We start from the raw sequence: 16156 nt of genomic DNA on the forward strand, positions 1-16156 counted from the left end.
TGTGAAGAATAGAGTACAGAAATCTGGCAAGTTCTCTTTGTGTAGTTTTGATCTCTGCAGCAGAACTTCCTGTCTTCTGCAGCAGTTCCCATCCGTCCCTAACAGATCCTCAGCATATGTACAGCACTGGAGGGAAATGAGCGAGCATCAGGCTTTGTTCCCATCTGGGCATCCTCTCTTCTTAAGGAAGAGCAGAACAAATTCAGAGCTATTAGCAAGCAGTAATTAAAGCTTTTAATTTACTTGAATTTCAATTCTGTAATAAAATGAGACCTTAGCTTTAAAAGTGCTAACATAAAAAGTATTTCATGTTGATTTATGTAAAGTTAACTTTCTACTCCATGACATGTTTTATCCAGCACCATTACCTCTGTGGCGGTTTTACTTGTGTCGGCAGCTGAGTTCCACCACAGCCACCTTCTCACTCCCCCTCCTCAAAGGGAAAGGGAGAGAAAATATGAATCAAAGGGCTCAAGCATTGAGATAAGGGAGATTGCTCAACAATTATCATGATGGGCAAAACAGACTCAGAGTAGGGAGACAGTAAGTTTTATAGCCTTTTACTAACATGCTAGAGAAGTGAGAAACAAAGGAAAGAAATTAAAAACACCTTCCCCCCATCCACCCTCTTCTACTTCCTTCCCCCGAGTGGTGCAGGGCAACAGGGAATGGGGGCTGTGGTCAGTCTATGGCACTTTATCTCCACTGCTCCTTCTTGGTCACTCTCTTTCTCTGCACCGTGGGGTCCCTCCCATGGGATGCTGTCCTTCTGAACTGATCCTGCATGGACCTCCCACAGGCAGCAGCTCTTCAAGAACTGCCCCAGATATGGGTCCATACCACGGGGTCCATCCCCCAGGAGCAAACTGCTCCAACCTGGCTCCCCCACGGGCAGCAGCTCCCCCTTGACCCCCTGCTCCAGTGTGAGCTCCTCTCCACAGGCTACAGGTCCAGCCCAGAACCTGCTCTGGCAGGGGTCTTCCACTGATTCAAAGATTGAAGCCAAAATTCCTTTAAGTGGTATATTCTTTATTGCAGCGCTGGATGCATGGGGGATCTCTCCACCTATCGTGCATACCCAAAGCAGAAAGCAGTCTTGAATTTATACAATCCATCTATCAATATTCTACAAGCGCCTATACATATTCATTACCTATCCCCGCCTTCCCTCGCTTCTCATGCTAATTAGCCTTTTGGCACCTTGCGCCTGCGTAGAGCCTTCCAAGAATTGTGGGCAGGGGTCTTTGGGACGTGGGCAGGGGTCTTTGGGAGGAAGACCCCAAGTCTTCCTCACAGTGTACTTTTCACCTTTGGCCAGGAATCTGCTGAGTTGGCATGTTTCTTAATTGCAAGAGCTGGTTGTTGCTAATTCTTCCATTTGTTGTATCTTTATAATGAATTCCAATGTCCAGTTTCGAGATTTATAGTCCTTACATTTGTTTCTCTGTCCGTCTGTCGCTTCCTTATCATGAGTTCCAGTGTCTTGTTTTGAAATATACAGTCCTTGTCTGGGGATTGTCCTTGCCTCCTCAACGTCTCCTTCATCACCACCAGCCACAGCCTCCGTCAGTGCAGGTCCGCCTGCTCCACCATGGTCTCCTCCATGGGTTGTAGCATGGAACCTTGACGCCTGCAAGGCTGTTTCTCACTCCTCTCTCTCTCCCACCTGCTGTGTGGCACAGTGTTGTTTTTGTTAGTTTGGTTTGGTTTGGTTTGTTTTTCCCCCTTTCAGAAATAAGCTTTCACAGATGTGCAAACAGCATCATTTATTGACTCGGCTCTGGTCAGCAGCAGGGCCCTTACCTAACGTGGGGCAGCTTCTAGGTCCTTTGCACAGAAGCCATCCTTATGGCCCCCTGCTACCAAAACCTTGCCATGTAAACCCACTACAACCTCCCATATCCCACAGCAGAATAATAAGCATCAGGGTTAGACATTGTTGAAAATGTTTTCCACAGGAAGCTGATTAATAGATTCATATTTGAGAAACCTGCAGCATTGTCCTTGAAGAAACCACACAAGAGAAGCATGAACCATTGCTGGAAGCCACAGAAATACAAAAACAAGGAAAAAATGGCTGCAAGAGTTTAATGCTGCTCAGTAGGGGATGCTTGAACCAAGGGATAGCTGGGACCACCTGCGACTACTGAAGCAAAAAGCCTGAAATTTTCTACCAGTATTTCCAGGGCATACGGGGAGCACATAGTAAGAGTGTATGTATTTGATAAAATAGTTGAAAATAATTCCTGTAATTGTTCCTTATTGGATGACAGAATCCCAGTGATTAATTATATCTTGAATTCTAATGGAAAGTCATTTTGCATATTTGACAGCAGAGAATCACTAGGTAAGCTTACCATGAGAAAAAAAAGTATGATGAAAAACGTTATTTATCCCATATTAATTGCAATTAGAAAACTCAGTTTGTCCTTTAGCATCTTTCCCTATACCTAAATGTAGGATCTTTGTCCTACATACAAAATACCTTGTTAGGAGGCATAGTCCATGGTTTTCTGGTCCCTAGGGATAAAAACACTGGGAAAGTAACGCTCCATGGAAAGCAGTAGAACATTGATCTCCCCATCGGACAAGAAATATGACTGTTTCCAGGAAGAAATTACAGAGTTTGGCCAACTTGTACACAACCTGAATTGAGGACTGCTGCACTAACATATTTATTTTTAGTTCATGAAACAACAACAACAAAAACCCAGAAATTGGAGATTAACTTTATGTTTTTATGGACACATCTTACATCAACTGCCCCATGATGTGGCAGTGGAGTTTATATGCATTCTGAGTAAGAGAAATAACATCAATTAAGTTATTTGGTATTTTGAGCTAAAAACCCTCTCACATTTGTATTGTAGTATGTATGTAGTGTCAAGACCTCAAAGGTTCTCAGTTAGGGTGAGAGAAGCTTAAGAATCCAGTGTAGTATTTAGGCAGTGTGTGAGAAAGTAATTTAGGAGAGATCTTAACATCATCGTCATGAATCAAAGCACAAACCATTTTCATGTAAACTCATAAGGAAAAAGTGACTAATACTTCTTCCCAAACAGTTTCCTCACTTTTGCCCCTTCCTTTTCCAGGAAGCCACTAAAATCTAGTAAATCTTGTTGTGTCATTGTGAAAAAAAAAAAAGTAGCTGGACTGGTGTCCATACTACCTATCAATACAGCAGCAGAGGAGTTAGTCACGACTCCTACCTAAAGCAAAATTAACACCACTATATGTCAGCACACTGGATCATAGAAACATCTTCAGCTGTTCCTGTTGTGGAGGCAACAACCTCTTGTTGATACAGGTGACATAGGGTTTGCCAGTGCACACATGCGATCTAAAATAGGTACTACTATTTACATGTACTTGCAGGCAGTACAACAGTAGTAAATGTCTAAATTCCCTTTAAGGGATTGCATTAATTTTATCATCTGCAACTAATAAAATTTAGTACTGTTCTATGCATTTGTTCCTTCTTACCCTCAAAAGACCATAATAAGAAAAGCAAAATCACCCTACTATAAAACTAGAGCTCTGGATTTAAAGAGGCTCCCTGGTTAGCTGTCCGGTATGTATGGTTCACTATGCATTCAGCTGCTGTGTCAGATCTCACCATCCCTTCGATTTACATTATGAAGCAACACAGATGAAATACTGCTCCATGGCACTAAGCAGAATTCCTGTTTACAATTTGGAGACTGAAAAAACATTCTGACCCTCAGGTCAAGCTGACAAGGATCCCTTTTTAAACTCTAGCATGCTATTACACTTCTGGAGCTAGACATACCAAAAGTGATTAATCTTCTGCCACCACAGTTGCTCAAACACCTCTCCGTAAGAAACCTTCATTTAAATCATCTGATACAGTGTTGTCTGAAAAGTGAGACTTGCAACACTGAATATGACATTTTGTAATTTTGGAAACAATTTAGATAATACTGTGTAATGGTCTCTTAGGTTAACTGTGGCATGTGTATCAGTCTGAAGGGTGCAAAAATAAACAAACTGTATGGTAATAGTTCTGTACAGAAAGGGACTGATGTAAACTACAGTGAGCACTATGCAGGGGTTCAATTCTAATGGATAACCCTCAAGTTAAGATTATTTGAACGCGATCTCAACAAAAGATTACCTAAATGCTAAAAAGAACAAGCACAAACTTTAAGTTTTCAGCATTTAAGGAAACACTACAAATGAAGTGCTTCAGAATCTATGTCCAACAAAGCTGACTTGTAGTCTAACTATAACTTATGTGTTGGTGATTAACCAAGCTCTTTGGTTTAATATAACCCCAAAGCATTTTAAGAGCAGTTGAAAATGCTGTCAAACTGCTCCAACAGAGAACTTGTTCTTACTGCAGGTAGAAATATCTCTGGAAAAAGTTTGTAGGTTTAAAGGTTACTGTGAGTCATTTCAAGTTTCAATCACTGTTTTTTTGTATGTTATTGTATGTTGTTACATATTGTATGTTATTACAAATGCTATGTTATTACAAATGCTTGTTTTTCAGGAGCACAATACAGTGTAACATAATTAATGCTAAGCAACTAACTGGTAGCAGCATCAAATGGCAGAGCACTTGCCTTTGCAGTGTTGTATCGTGTTGTGTCAGTGTAACAGGGTGCTGAAACAAGTCTCAGGTTACAGGATGAACAGTTTACAACACAAAGGCTCTAATTTCCACTCAGAATGCGTGCAGTAGTATTGTTCACCAAGCCTCTGCTGTCTTGCTGATCTGTTTTAAGATGTTTTGAGGGGATGTTCTAATAAAAAAGCATGTACACTTACTTTGTCTATTTACTCATTTTCAGGTAGCTCATCAAGAAGCACATTTCAGAGGAATTCCTTAGACCTGTGAATACACAGGTACTTATGTGCAATACACATCTATTTTAAAACCTCAACACTTACACTTACATCTCTCAGATGACCAGTTGATAACAGAGTGCTTGTTACAGGCTAAGGTAAAAACAGCAAATTTTCTCTTGCTTATAAACAGCCTAAGTAGATACATTAAATTATCCAGCACACAAACTATGTGTCTTTTAAAGGCACTCCAGCTGTATACACCCCAGTTTCAAACCTTGCTGAAAATTTCTTTAATGATTTACATTAGCTGACACATTTGTTGACAAAGCTGTGTGCTATCTCTGGAAATTTCTGGTACAGGTTGCCCTGAAAAGCTGTGGATGCCCCATCCCTGGAAGTTTTTAAGACCAAGCTGGATGGGGCTTTGCGTAACCTGGTGTGGTGGGAGGTGTCCCTGCCCATGGCAGGGGTTTGGAACTGGGAGATCTTTAAGGTCCCTTCCAACCCAAACCATTCTGCAATTCTTTGAGATCAGTGATGAAAGCAAAGGAATAAAAAACAGGCCAACGCTTCAAGGAAACATCAGGTTTTCCCCCACACTGCCACTCTATATTTTGTCTTCGACATCTCAAAATCCTCTAAACCCATCCAATGACTACCATCCTTTGTGTTATGAGGAACTTTTTGAAAGGTTGATAGCTTGAAACAAGCCAAGTGACCCAGCAACACCATGCAGGATGCACGTTTATCAGGTATCAGTCCATAATTCAAATATAACCCACTTACTTATGTACCTTACTATTACTTGTTTATACCCAGCATAATTTGTCTGCATCAACTTTCCACACTGCCGTTCTCAAGACCATTTGGGTAACTTCTGCCTTGATGACCTATCTCCCATCCCTTTGCATCTGGCAATAAGCCCCTCCAGATTTGGGAGTTTCTCCCCCTCCCTGGAGCAACAACCCACTGAATATGCAGTATTCTTTGTAGCCTTCCAGAGCCCACAGAACAGTGAACGATGTCTAAGACTGAGCATCCCTCTTAACCTATTGCGTCTTAGAACAGCACGGAAGAGCTGTTATAGAAGTTACTGTTTTAGAAATAAATTCTCCATGCTAAGAGACTCATCAGAGATGCTCGCATGTTCAGGGTTCTTTATGGACACAGTGAAACTCAAAGGCAAGTTTCAAGTGCCAACATTCCATTTCACCTGCAAGTCACGTCTCAAGTAACACATAAAGCCTCTTAAGAAATTTTGTTTCTAAGTATATGTATTTTCAGGAATCCCGTATTTCAATAAAGTAAAACATATAAAAGGTACAAGATTATCTGGATAAGACCATTTATTTTAGCAAATAGATGAATCTTTATGATGAACTGGAGGCTGCAACAGCTGCTCTCTTAGGCTTCGGTGTGGTTCCCTCACGGAATCCATTCCTGCAATTAGAAATACAGTTACCGCTTTTTAAAAGGTATACTTTTGCTCAAGGTCATTTGTTCTAATAATTAATATTACAGATCAAGTTTATCATCTTTTTGTCAGCTTATCTCAGTAATGCACTGAAATCACTATGAAGTTCATATGTTCAGACATTTTTAGTAAGAAGCATCATTGACAAGCTGTTTGGAATTAGTGGTATGGTTTTCTTTCTTCTGTTAATTTTGACTTCTTCAAATAGGAAGATTTCTGAGGGCAAACAGTGAGACTGATCCAGAACATCAGCTGAAGGCATCCCATATTTTAAGTTCTACTAAGCAACTCAACAATACGTTTCAGTTTGTTAGAACTGAAAAATCAAGTCAATTTCTTACAGAAATTCTCCGTGCTTCCAACCAAAAATTAGCACAGGCATGACAGAAGAGTCAGCCCCAAGCTTGCTGTCAGGAAATGACACTTCCATTTCAGCCACACTTGGTGGAACAGAGGTTGCAGTTATACAAGAGCTATTTTCTGGCTGCTGCTGGGATGGACTGTGATAATTAAAAAAAAAAAAAAAAAAAAAAAAAAAAAAAAAAAAAAAAAACCTGATCCCTCTACTACACCTAGTTCCAGGACTTACTAGACCAGAAGTTACACAGTTTTGTTTTAGAACACGGATTTAATTACAAGAAGAATTCTTAATTTAACAGCACAGTACCTTCCCCTACATTACTTCATAAGTACAACTCTCTGCTTTATAGTAAGATCTTGAAACCTCGAACACAATCTGGTATTATAACTACTTACTGTTAACTGAGTCCACCCAGGTAACAGAGCGACTACAGAAGTATTTCAATTCTCAACTTTTTTTTGTGGATTTAAGTGAAGGGATTAGAACATATTTCAAGAATTCCCTTATAAAAACCCACACTTGAGTGCAATCAGCAACCTAACTGACTCACAAATACTTGCAGTATCTTTTAAAGTTTGGCCATTTTATTACAATACCCTCTGTTTTGCACTACCTGCATTTAAAAGAAACATCAGAGCTTTTTATACAGCCCACGTATTACTAATGGTAAGCTTTACAACCTCAAAGGAATATGCTACCAATTACATAAGGCATCCTTTATTTCATGATATATTTTAAAAGGAAGACCATACCACATTAAGTGTTCTAACTAAACATGTTAACTACGAATCAAGATGGATTTCAGAATAAAGTGAAATCCACGTAAGATTTCATGTTATACTAGTTTGCAATGAAACATCATACCTGAATCGACGATAGACCTTCTTCAGGTGCCTCATGCGACCAGTACCAGTGGTGTTGCGCCTCTTAGCCTTTGCGCTCCAGTTATCTAGAACATGGAAGTTATTGTTACTCATGATGTCCACAAAATAATTTGCTGCACAGTACATTTGAATGGCACAAATATTCAGCAACAGGAAGAAAAAAAGTTTTAAACCAAGTCAATTTTTATGTAGTAATACTGCAAGGTAGCTGAAGTATCAGCTAAATTAATTAAATCAGTATTAATTTCAATTCAAAAAAGCTTCAAATATTCCAGGATGACAGACTACTTTTCCCTGGTTTGAAAAAAAAAAAAAGAAGTCTAACTACTGAAGAGAAATGCAAGTACTTAAGCTCAAGTCAGTTAAAAGCTCCATACTTACACTTTCTCTTACGCTTTGCAGGATATCCACATTTCCCACAGGTAGACTTCTGCAGGTGGTATGCCTTGGACCCACATCGGCGACACAAAGTGTGTGTCTTGTTTCTTCGCTTACCAAATGATGACGTGCCCTTCGTCTGACAAAGATTTCAAGACATTGCATGTGTAAATATCACGACCACTTGATAGATACATCCATACCTCAAAGGATAACTTTGTCTAAAATACCAGCAAAAGTTCCCTAACTCCTCTGAGGTATTAATTAGGAATTACCTGCTGGGTAGGACTCTGCCACAGTGTGTCAGCGCCACGCTGAACTCTAAACCACCCCCCCAGTTTTACTTGCAGGCCTCCTCCATTTTCAGAAATGGGCTCCTTGGCCTTCCCTCCACCACCCTGCCCCCATCCCCCCCCCGCTCTGCACTGATCCACGTGAAACCACCCGGCGTTTACCCCCAAGGCCCTTCTCTTTTCCTTCAGCCTCCTCACCAACAAATATTAAACTTATTTTTCCAAAAACGCGTTTACTCCCCGCACGCCTGCCCCACGCTCACCGCGGGCGGCCAGGTCAACCGAGCCCCGTCCCTTCAGCCTCCCCGCCCCGCCGCCAGCACGACCCTAACCCCCCCCCCCCCCCCTCCCCCGCCGCCAGCCCAGGCCCAGGCCCCAGGCCCCAAGGCCCCAAGGCCGGTGCCCTCCATCGGCCGCCCCAACGCCGCCGCTCGGGCCCGCATCGTGGCGCCGGGGCTTCCTCGAGCCCCCTCTGTGGCCCGCGGTGCCGCCGGGCGCGGCGCGGCGGCGGATGGCGGCCGATGCCCCGCGCCCCCGTCCCGGCGCTCACCATCTTCCCCCGCCGCCAGCACCAAAGAGGCCGGGCCCCGCCTCCCTTCCGCTATAGCCCCGAAACGGCTTCCGGGGGAGCGGCCGCGCAGCACGGCCCGGCCCCCTCGGGCCCGGCCCCTCAGGCGCTCTCTGCCCCCTTCCCCGCTGTGCTGTGCTCGCTACGGCCGCCCCAGAAGCGCATGCCTAGGCTGCGGGGCTTGGGGAGAGCTCCTGGTACTTTAAACGTCCAGGAGCGGGGCATTTTTGGCTGTGATAAAGGGGAAGTGAGCAGTGGAGAGTCTGCTTGTCTGTGGCATGCAGCTCCCGTGATACCGTCTAAAGCATTAAACCAGATATAAGCAGTGAAAAATCGATTTTAATTCGTCTCTGCCACATGTATTCTCCTACCATACATCTCCAATAGACCTAGAGACTATGGGGAATTACATCAGAGTTAGTACTGGGCAAAATTACACGCACAGAGTGTGATCTATGGAGTAATAATTCGTGTCAAGAAGATGGTTGATGCTAATAAAGAAGGGGGAGATGTAGGAGTGTGGCCATGGGGGTCGACAAGCCCCATGGTTGGTGATAACATCAGACTCAACGATGAGGCCATCAGGAATGTAAAAGAGTTTAGAGGGCACAAAGAAGGGTGATTCAGGAGCCATGCCATCCGGGGTTGCTTGTTCTGCAGCCCTTAAGGCATGGAAGTTGCTGGGGGTTTGCTGTTGCTGTTATATGCAAGCTTGTTTGACCAACTGTTGGAAATATGCAAGGTTGTTTGACCAGTTGTTGGAAAAGGACTGCTGTGGGGAGAAGGGTATAAGAGGGGAGCCTGTCCTTGAGATGAAAAGGCAACACGATGTAATGAAGTTATGTCATCAATAAAGAAGCAGAAAGAAGGAATGAAAAGGAACAGGCTAGCAGAACAGGGACCAGGACGGGAACAGCAGGCATATTGATTGCCTCATGAAGATAGGTTCGGCCAGACTCAGCAAACCGCTCAGAGAAGCTCGTACAGAAAGTCGCTGGAAATGGGCGCACCGGAGCTGCAAAGAAGCTCACGCTGAGAGAAGCGGAGCCGCGCACACAACTGCCCCTCACTGGTAAGCAGTTGCGCATTATGGGGAATCATACGTCCTTAGAAACAAAGACTGTCCTGGTAACCTTACGGTTTATTCTCCTTCTTAACAATCAGACAGTTTATGATCCTGAAATATGGGACCAAACTGAGGTCAAGGTGTGGGACTCTGCAACTAAAAACGACAAGGTTGCAGTGGGATTGCTCAGCACCTGGCGAGCAGTCTCTGAGGCCTTACAGAGCCCTGTGGGGCCACAGTCAGACATGTGTGGGTTGCCAGGCTGTGAGGGAGCCGCAGTCTTGGCCACCGATCCTCCTGCTGCACCATCACCCCCCAACCGCTACTGCCACTGCAGGCCTTCACTGTTCCCACGACTACCCCTGGAATTCTCTGGTGTTAGTAATCAAGAAAAGGAATGGAAAATGAAGACCATTATATGGTCTGAGAGAAACCAGTGAAGTCACGGAAGATATGGGAGCACTTCAACTGGGATTACCAACCCCAACAGTGCTCCCCCAGTCATGGACATTAATAGTAATAGACTTAAAGGATTGTTTGTTAAACCCTTGCCAGAATTCAGAAAACTTTGCCATATTTATGTTTCAATTGATACCTTTTCTGACTGTACATATGTATAGGCATACTCTATACTTATGAATATGTAAAAGCCATGTTCTGTATATTTGGAAAGTTCGATGTTAGTGTGTGAATGTTGCTAGAGTGTAGACTCCCCGCACACCCAGCGCTATTTTATAAATAAAAATAAAAAATTAAAAAAGTAAATAAAAAGCCTTTTATAAATATTACTAAATTCAGATTGAGTTGTATCTTCATTTATAACAAGAGAAAGCTGCATAAATTTGTGTTTATTTTATCACCAGCTCAATGCATATACTCCTAAATGAAAATCAGAAAATGATGATAAAGCCACTTTGTTTAACATTGATTGTGGAATTATAAGCCTGCAAACCGTGAAGAGCCCTCCCATGAAGAACATGTGGACAATTGAAACCCTGTAATGTAGAGCTCTTTGACAACATGTGGACAATTGAAACCCTGTAATATAGAGCTCTTTGTACAGAAAAAGAGATCAGCCCATGGCACCATCTCAAAAACAATTAGGCCTCATCTGTTGCATATTCGCTCTGGTGCAAATCAGCCTTGTGCAGTTGTTCTGATGTTAATTTGTCATTTGTTTCCTGAGTGTGGCCTGCCACTGAATTCCTTCAGCACAGATTTAAGTGCTGGAAGGCTTTTGACTTCTGCTAGGACTGAGAGATGGGGCAAAAAAAGCCATTTTGATTTTATCTGCATCGTTTCCAGGCACACAAAGGTGTGTCCCAGGCACCTCACTTCTTTCACTTTGGAGATTTCCACCCTTAGATGAAAATATATTGCATCTAGTCCATCCATGGTCCATCTGTAGTGAAAGGTGAGAAACAAATCTCTCTCAACTCTCACTGGAAAAAAACAAACCAAACCAAACCAAAACAAACAAACAAACAAAAACACTCTTTAAGTATGAATTCGTCCTACAGGATGGACTAGGTCATATTTTCCCAGCAACCTGGGTATGCATCTTTCATCTGGTGCCTCTTTTCTTCTCTTTTTTTCACGTTAGGTCTCAGAAATCTGTAAGATGCTGTGAAGATGTTGGACAGATACCATAGCAACAGCCTTCAACAGCAGTGTGTTGGTTTGGCTGCCTGCAAGGATACATTGCCAAAGGAATTATTCTTGTCCTTTGTGGGGTAAAAATAATCTTGTTCATTTAAATATTTTTAACCTGTTAGGAAAGGACTCTTGGTATCATCACGCAGCCTTCTTCAGTATTCAGGACGGCTGGAAATTTAAAGGGTATGGAATGGGCAGAGCCGTGGCTGACCCCGTATCATCTCAGCAGCTCCTAGCCCCCATGCAGGTCATGTATGAAGATGGCATTCACTGCCACTTGTGAACTCCAGCCTCCTTAAAACCACAGGCTTGCATACTAACAGCTACTTGTTATAAATGAAGTCTAATCTCACTCTGAATTTAGTAATATTTATAAAAGAATATTTATAAAAGGTATAAAAGGTATAAAAGGCAAGTAAACAGCGCTGGGTGTGCGGGGAGTCTACGCTCCACCAACACGCACACACGAACAGCAAACATTCTAAATATACAGAACATTGCTTTTACATATGAAACCCGAGTATGCCTATACATAGGTACAATCAGGAAAGGTAACAAACAGTCCTTTAAGTTCCATGACTTAACAGTCTCCGTTTTCCATTCCTTTTCTTGATTACACACAACAGTCTCCATTTTCCATTCCTTTTCTTCATTACAAACACCGGAGAATTCCAGGGCTAGTCGTGGGAGCAATATGTCTCGCTTTAAGTTGTTAAGCAACTCAGTCTTTGGGCCTTATGTATCCCGTACTTCCCGCATCGAAGAAAAGCATATCCATCTCCTTTGCAAGGCCCATAGGGCCTGGGTCAAAAGGCACATCCAGGTCACCAGGGGGCGGAACAGCAAAGGCCTTCGATGGCTGTAGCAGCAGAGGGGCCGATGGCGCAGCAGTCGGATCAGTAAAGGAGCCCGCAGCTCCCTCAGTGTCTGGCAAACCAGACGTGTCTGACTGTGGTCCCACACGGCTCTTCAAAGCCTCAGAGACTGCTCGCCAGGTGCTGAGCAATCCCACTGCAACCTTGTCGTTTTTAGTTGCAGAGTCCCACACCTTGACCTCAGTTTGGTCCCATATTTCAGGATCATAAACTGTCTGATTGTTAAGAAGGAGAATAATCCGTAAGGTTACCAGGACAGTCTTTGTTTCTAAGAACGTATGATTCCCCATAATGCGCAACTGCTTACCAGCGAGGGGCAGTTGTGTGCGCGGCTCCGCTTCTCTCAGCGTGAGCTTCTTTGCAGCTCCGGTGCGCCCATTTCCAGCGACTTTCTGTACGAGCTTCTCTGAGCGGTTTGCTGAGTCTGGCCGAACCTATCTTCATGAGGCAATCAATATGCCTGCTGTTCCCGTCCTGGTCCCTGTTCTGCTAGCCTGTTCCTTTTCATTCCTTCTTTCTGCTTCTTTATTGATGACATAACTTCATCGTGTTGCCTTTTTTTTTTTTTTTTTTTTTTTACCTTGAGGGCAGGCTCCCCTCTTATACCCTTCTCCCCACAGCAATCCTTTTCAAAAACAACTTTTCCTTGGTCAAACAACTTTGCCCAGCAACAGCAAACACGCAGCAACTTCCATGCCTTCATGGCCGGAGAACAAGCAACCCCAGACGGCATGGAGTCTCCTGAGTCACCCTTCTTTGTTCCCTCTAAGCTCTTGTACATTCCTGATGGCCTCATCATTAAGAGTCTACTGTTGTCATTAACCACAGGGTTTGCCCACCCCCATGGCCACACTCCCACATCTCCCCCTTCTTTATTAATATCAACCATTGTCTCAACACAAATTACCACTCCATATATAACACTTCCCAGGTGCAACTTGCTTTTGTGAAACCTCCTCTGGTTTCTTCCTGCCCAGCTCTCCAGCCTGTCCAGGTCTCGCTGAATGGCAGCACAGCCTTCTGGCGTGCCAGCCACTCCTCCCAGCTTTGTATCGCCAGCGTACTTGCTGAGGGTGGACACTGTTCCCTCATCAGAGTCGTCGATGAAGCTGTCGAACAAGATGGGCCCCAGCACCGACCCCTGAGCTTGTCACAGGTCTCCAACCGGACTCTGCTCCGCTGATCACCACCCTCTGAGCTCGGCCAGTCAGCCAGTTCGCAACCCACCTTACTGTCCGCTCTTCTGCCCCACGCTTTGTCAGCTTTGTTAGCAGGATATCATGGGAGACAGTAGCAAGAGCGTTTTGTTTCTGTTGTCTTGTTGTTGCTTGGTTTGGAGATTCACATCACGCTCCATGATAGAAAAGTTTAGCGCATCAGCATCCCACTGGGAAGACACAAAATGCACTCCCAAAATCTTTCCCCGTCTCCTTAGCACTGGAGGTGCCTTAAGAGGAGAGCAGTCATGGCTGGGCCCTTGCAACGCTAGCAAATTCTATGAAAAGTTGCATTCGGCTGAAAAGTAAGCGAATGACATGAACGTGATCTCACTGTTTGAACTAATGAGTTAAATGTCCACTCCTGCAAAAATACCCAAAGAAATAATCCAATAGGTTATGTGTAGTTAGGCAATCACAACTGAAACTGCAACAAAGTGCCGATGGTGAGAAACAAACAACAAAGCCGTTTTCTTCTCTGACAGCAGAACACCTTGCTCAGGGAAGACCCCCATGTGTCGCCTTCAGAAAGCCTTCGGCACCCTCCACCTCGTGCTCCCATCAGCAGGTTGCAGAAGGTGAGAGGGAGCGGAAGACTGCTCTATCCAGAGTGTGGGGTCTACTGTGAAATTTTCCACTGAAATCGTGTCCATTTCTGAGGATTGTATTTCAAGGAACACACACACCAAGCAGAAAGCATCCAAGGAACCCAGGAAGTGATGCTAAGAACGACCCTTCTTAGGATCAGACTTTTAGGAAACATGGTCTCTAAGGAAAGATTAAACATTGGATTAATGGACTAAGGCTTTAATGTCAGGAGCAGGCAGAACCGAGATGTGGAGAAGGATGCTGCAAATAAAAAGCGAGCAAACTTCTCCCCAGGCCAGAGATTTAGGACAAGGAAGAAAGGACTTCAGATGCAGCAAAGGGACTTTAGTTTAGGTGTTACTGTGTGGTGCTTTTACTTGGGTGGGCAGCCGAGTGCCACCACGGCCGCTCTCTCACTCCCCCTCCTGAAAGGGAAAGGGAGAGAAAATACGATGCCAAGGGCTCAAGGGCTCAGATAAGGACGGGGAGATCACTCAGCAGGTATTGTGACGGGCAAAGCAGACTCCGAGTAGGGAGACAGTAAGATTTCCCCCCCCCAGTGCACCTCCTCCCCCCGAGCGGCTCAGGGGAGCGGGGCAATGGGGCTGAGGTCAGTCTGTAGCGCTTTGTCTCCGCCGCTCCTTCTCGGTCGCTCTCTGCCCCTGCTCCACCGGGGTCTCCTCCGCAGGCTGCAGCGTGGAACCCTGCTCCACCGTGGTACACCATGGGCTGCAGGGGGACAGCCTGCTTCACCGTGGTCCTCACCACAGGCTGCAGGCTCCGGTGCCTGGAGCACCTCTCCCCCTCCCTCTTCACCGACCTTGGCGTCTGCAAGGCTGTTTCTCATTCCTCCCTCTCTCCCAGCTGCTCTTCCGCAGCAATTTTTTTTTTTTTTTTAACCTTTCTTAAATATGGAGCTCACAGAGGCACAAACGACAGCGCTTCTTGGCCTGGCTGTGGCCAGCAGCGGGCCCTTCTCTAACATGGCGCAGTTTCTGGATTCTACTCGCAGAACCCACCCTGATGGCCCCCCCGCTACCAAAACCTTGCCACATAAACCCAGTACATGAGGCAAGAGAACTCGGAAACGGTTTGAAAGAGATTTATTGCAGCATGACAGAACATGGCACCTCCTAGTACAAAAAAGACAGCTCTACATGAAATGATGTGTTGGCAGATTGAAAACAAACAGAAGAATGTGCTTCTTCACACGTCAGGCACGGAGCTGTCGGTCTGGCTGCAGACATGGGAGATGCCAAAAAGCGCCTCATTGTAGAAAACTCCAAAAGCTGCACGATGCAGAACTCCTCAGGGCCGCAGTGAAGAAAACACCACAAGCCGCACCACGAAGCTCTCCTCAGGGGCCAAAGTGAAGAGAACCAGAAAAGCTGCACGACGAAGAACTCCTCAGGGCCGTAGTGAAGAACACAACAAAAGCCGCACGCAGAAGCACACTTCAGGGGCCACAGGGAGAAGAAACCCCAAAAAGCTCCACGAAGGATTTCTCCTCAAGCGCCGCAGTGAAGAAAACACGACGAGCTGAATAGTGAAGCCCTCCTCAGGGGAAACGTGGTGTGGGGAAAACCCCCAAATGCTGCACGATGAAATGCTGCTTAGCGATGTAGTGAAGAATCACAGAATCACAGAATCACAGAATTTTCTAGGTTGGAAGAGACCTCAAGGTCATCGAGTCCAACCTCCAACCTAACGCTAACAGCCCTCCACTAAACCATATCCCTAAGCTCTACATCTAAGCGTCTTTTGAAGACTTCCAGGGATGGTGACTCCACCACTTCCCTGGGCAGCCTGTTCCAATGCCTCACAACCCTTTCAGTGAAGAAGTTCTTCCTAACATCTAACCTAAAACTCCCCTGGCTCAACTTAAGCCCATTCCCCCTCGTCCTGTCACCAGGCACGTGGGAGAACAGGCCAACCCCCACCTCGCTACAGCCTCCCTTGAGGTACCTAAAAAGAGCGATAAGGT

The 16156-nt window shown here is 44.8% G+C and overlaps 1 protein-coding gene across 1 annotated transcript; it reads right to left on the minus strand.

Moving 5' to 3' along the window:
- Positions 1-6140: 6140 nt before the first annotated feature.
- Positions 6141-8837, minus strand: RPL37 (ribosomal protein L37). The gene is made up of 4 exons (XM_082784055.1): positions 8753-8837; positions 7913-8048; positions 7512-7596; positions 6141-6252 (listed from the first exon to the last, which is right to left on the minus strand). The coding sequence occupies exons 1-4, from the start codon at positions 8753-8755 to the stop codon at positions 6183-6185; spliced, it is 294 nt and encodes a 97-aa protein (XP_082640181.1). The 5' UTR covers positions 8756-8837; the 3' UTR covers positions 6141-6182.
- Between the last annotated feature and the right edge of the window lie 7319 nt (positions 8838-16156).

Source organism: Aythya marila, assembly GCF_965140915.1.
Source record: "Aythya marila genome assembly, chromosome: Z".
In the NCBI taxonomy this organism is placed as follows: domain Eukaryota; kingdom Metazoa; phylum Chordata; class Aves; order Anseriformes; family Anatidae; genus Aythya; species Aythya marila.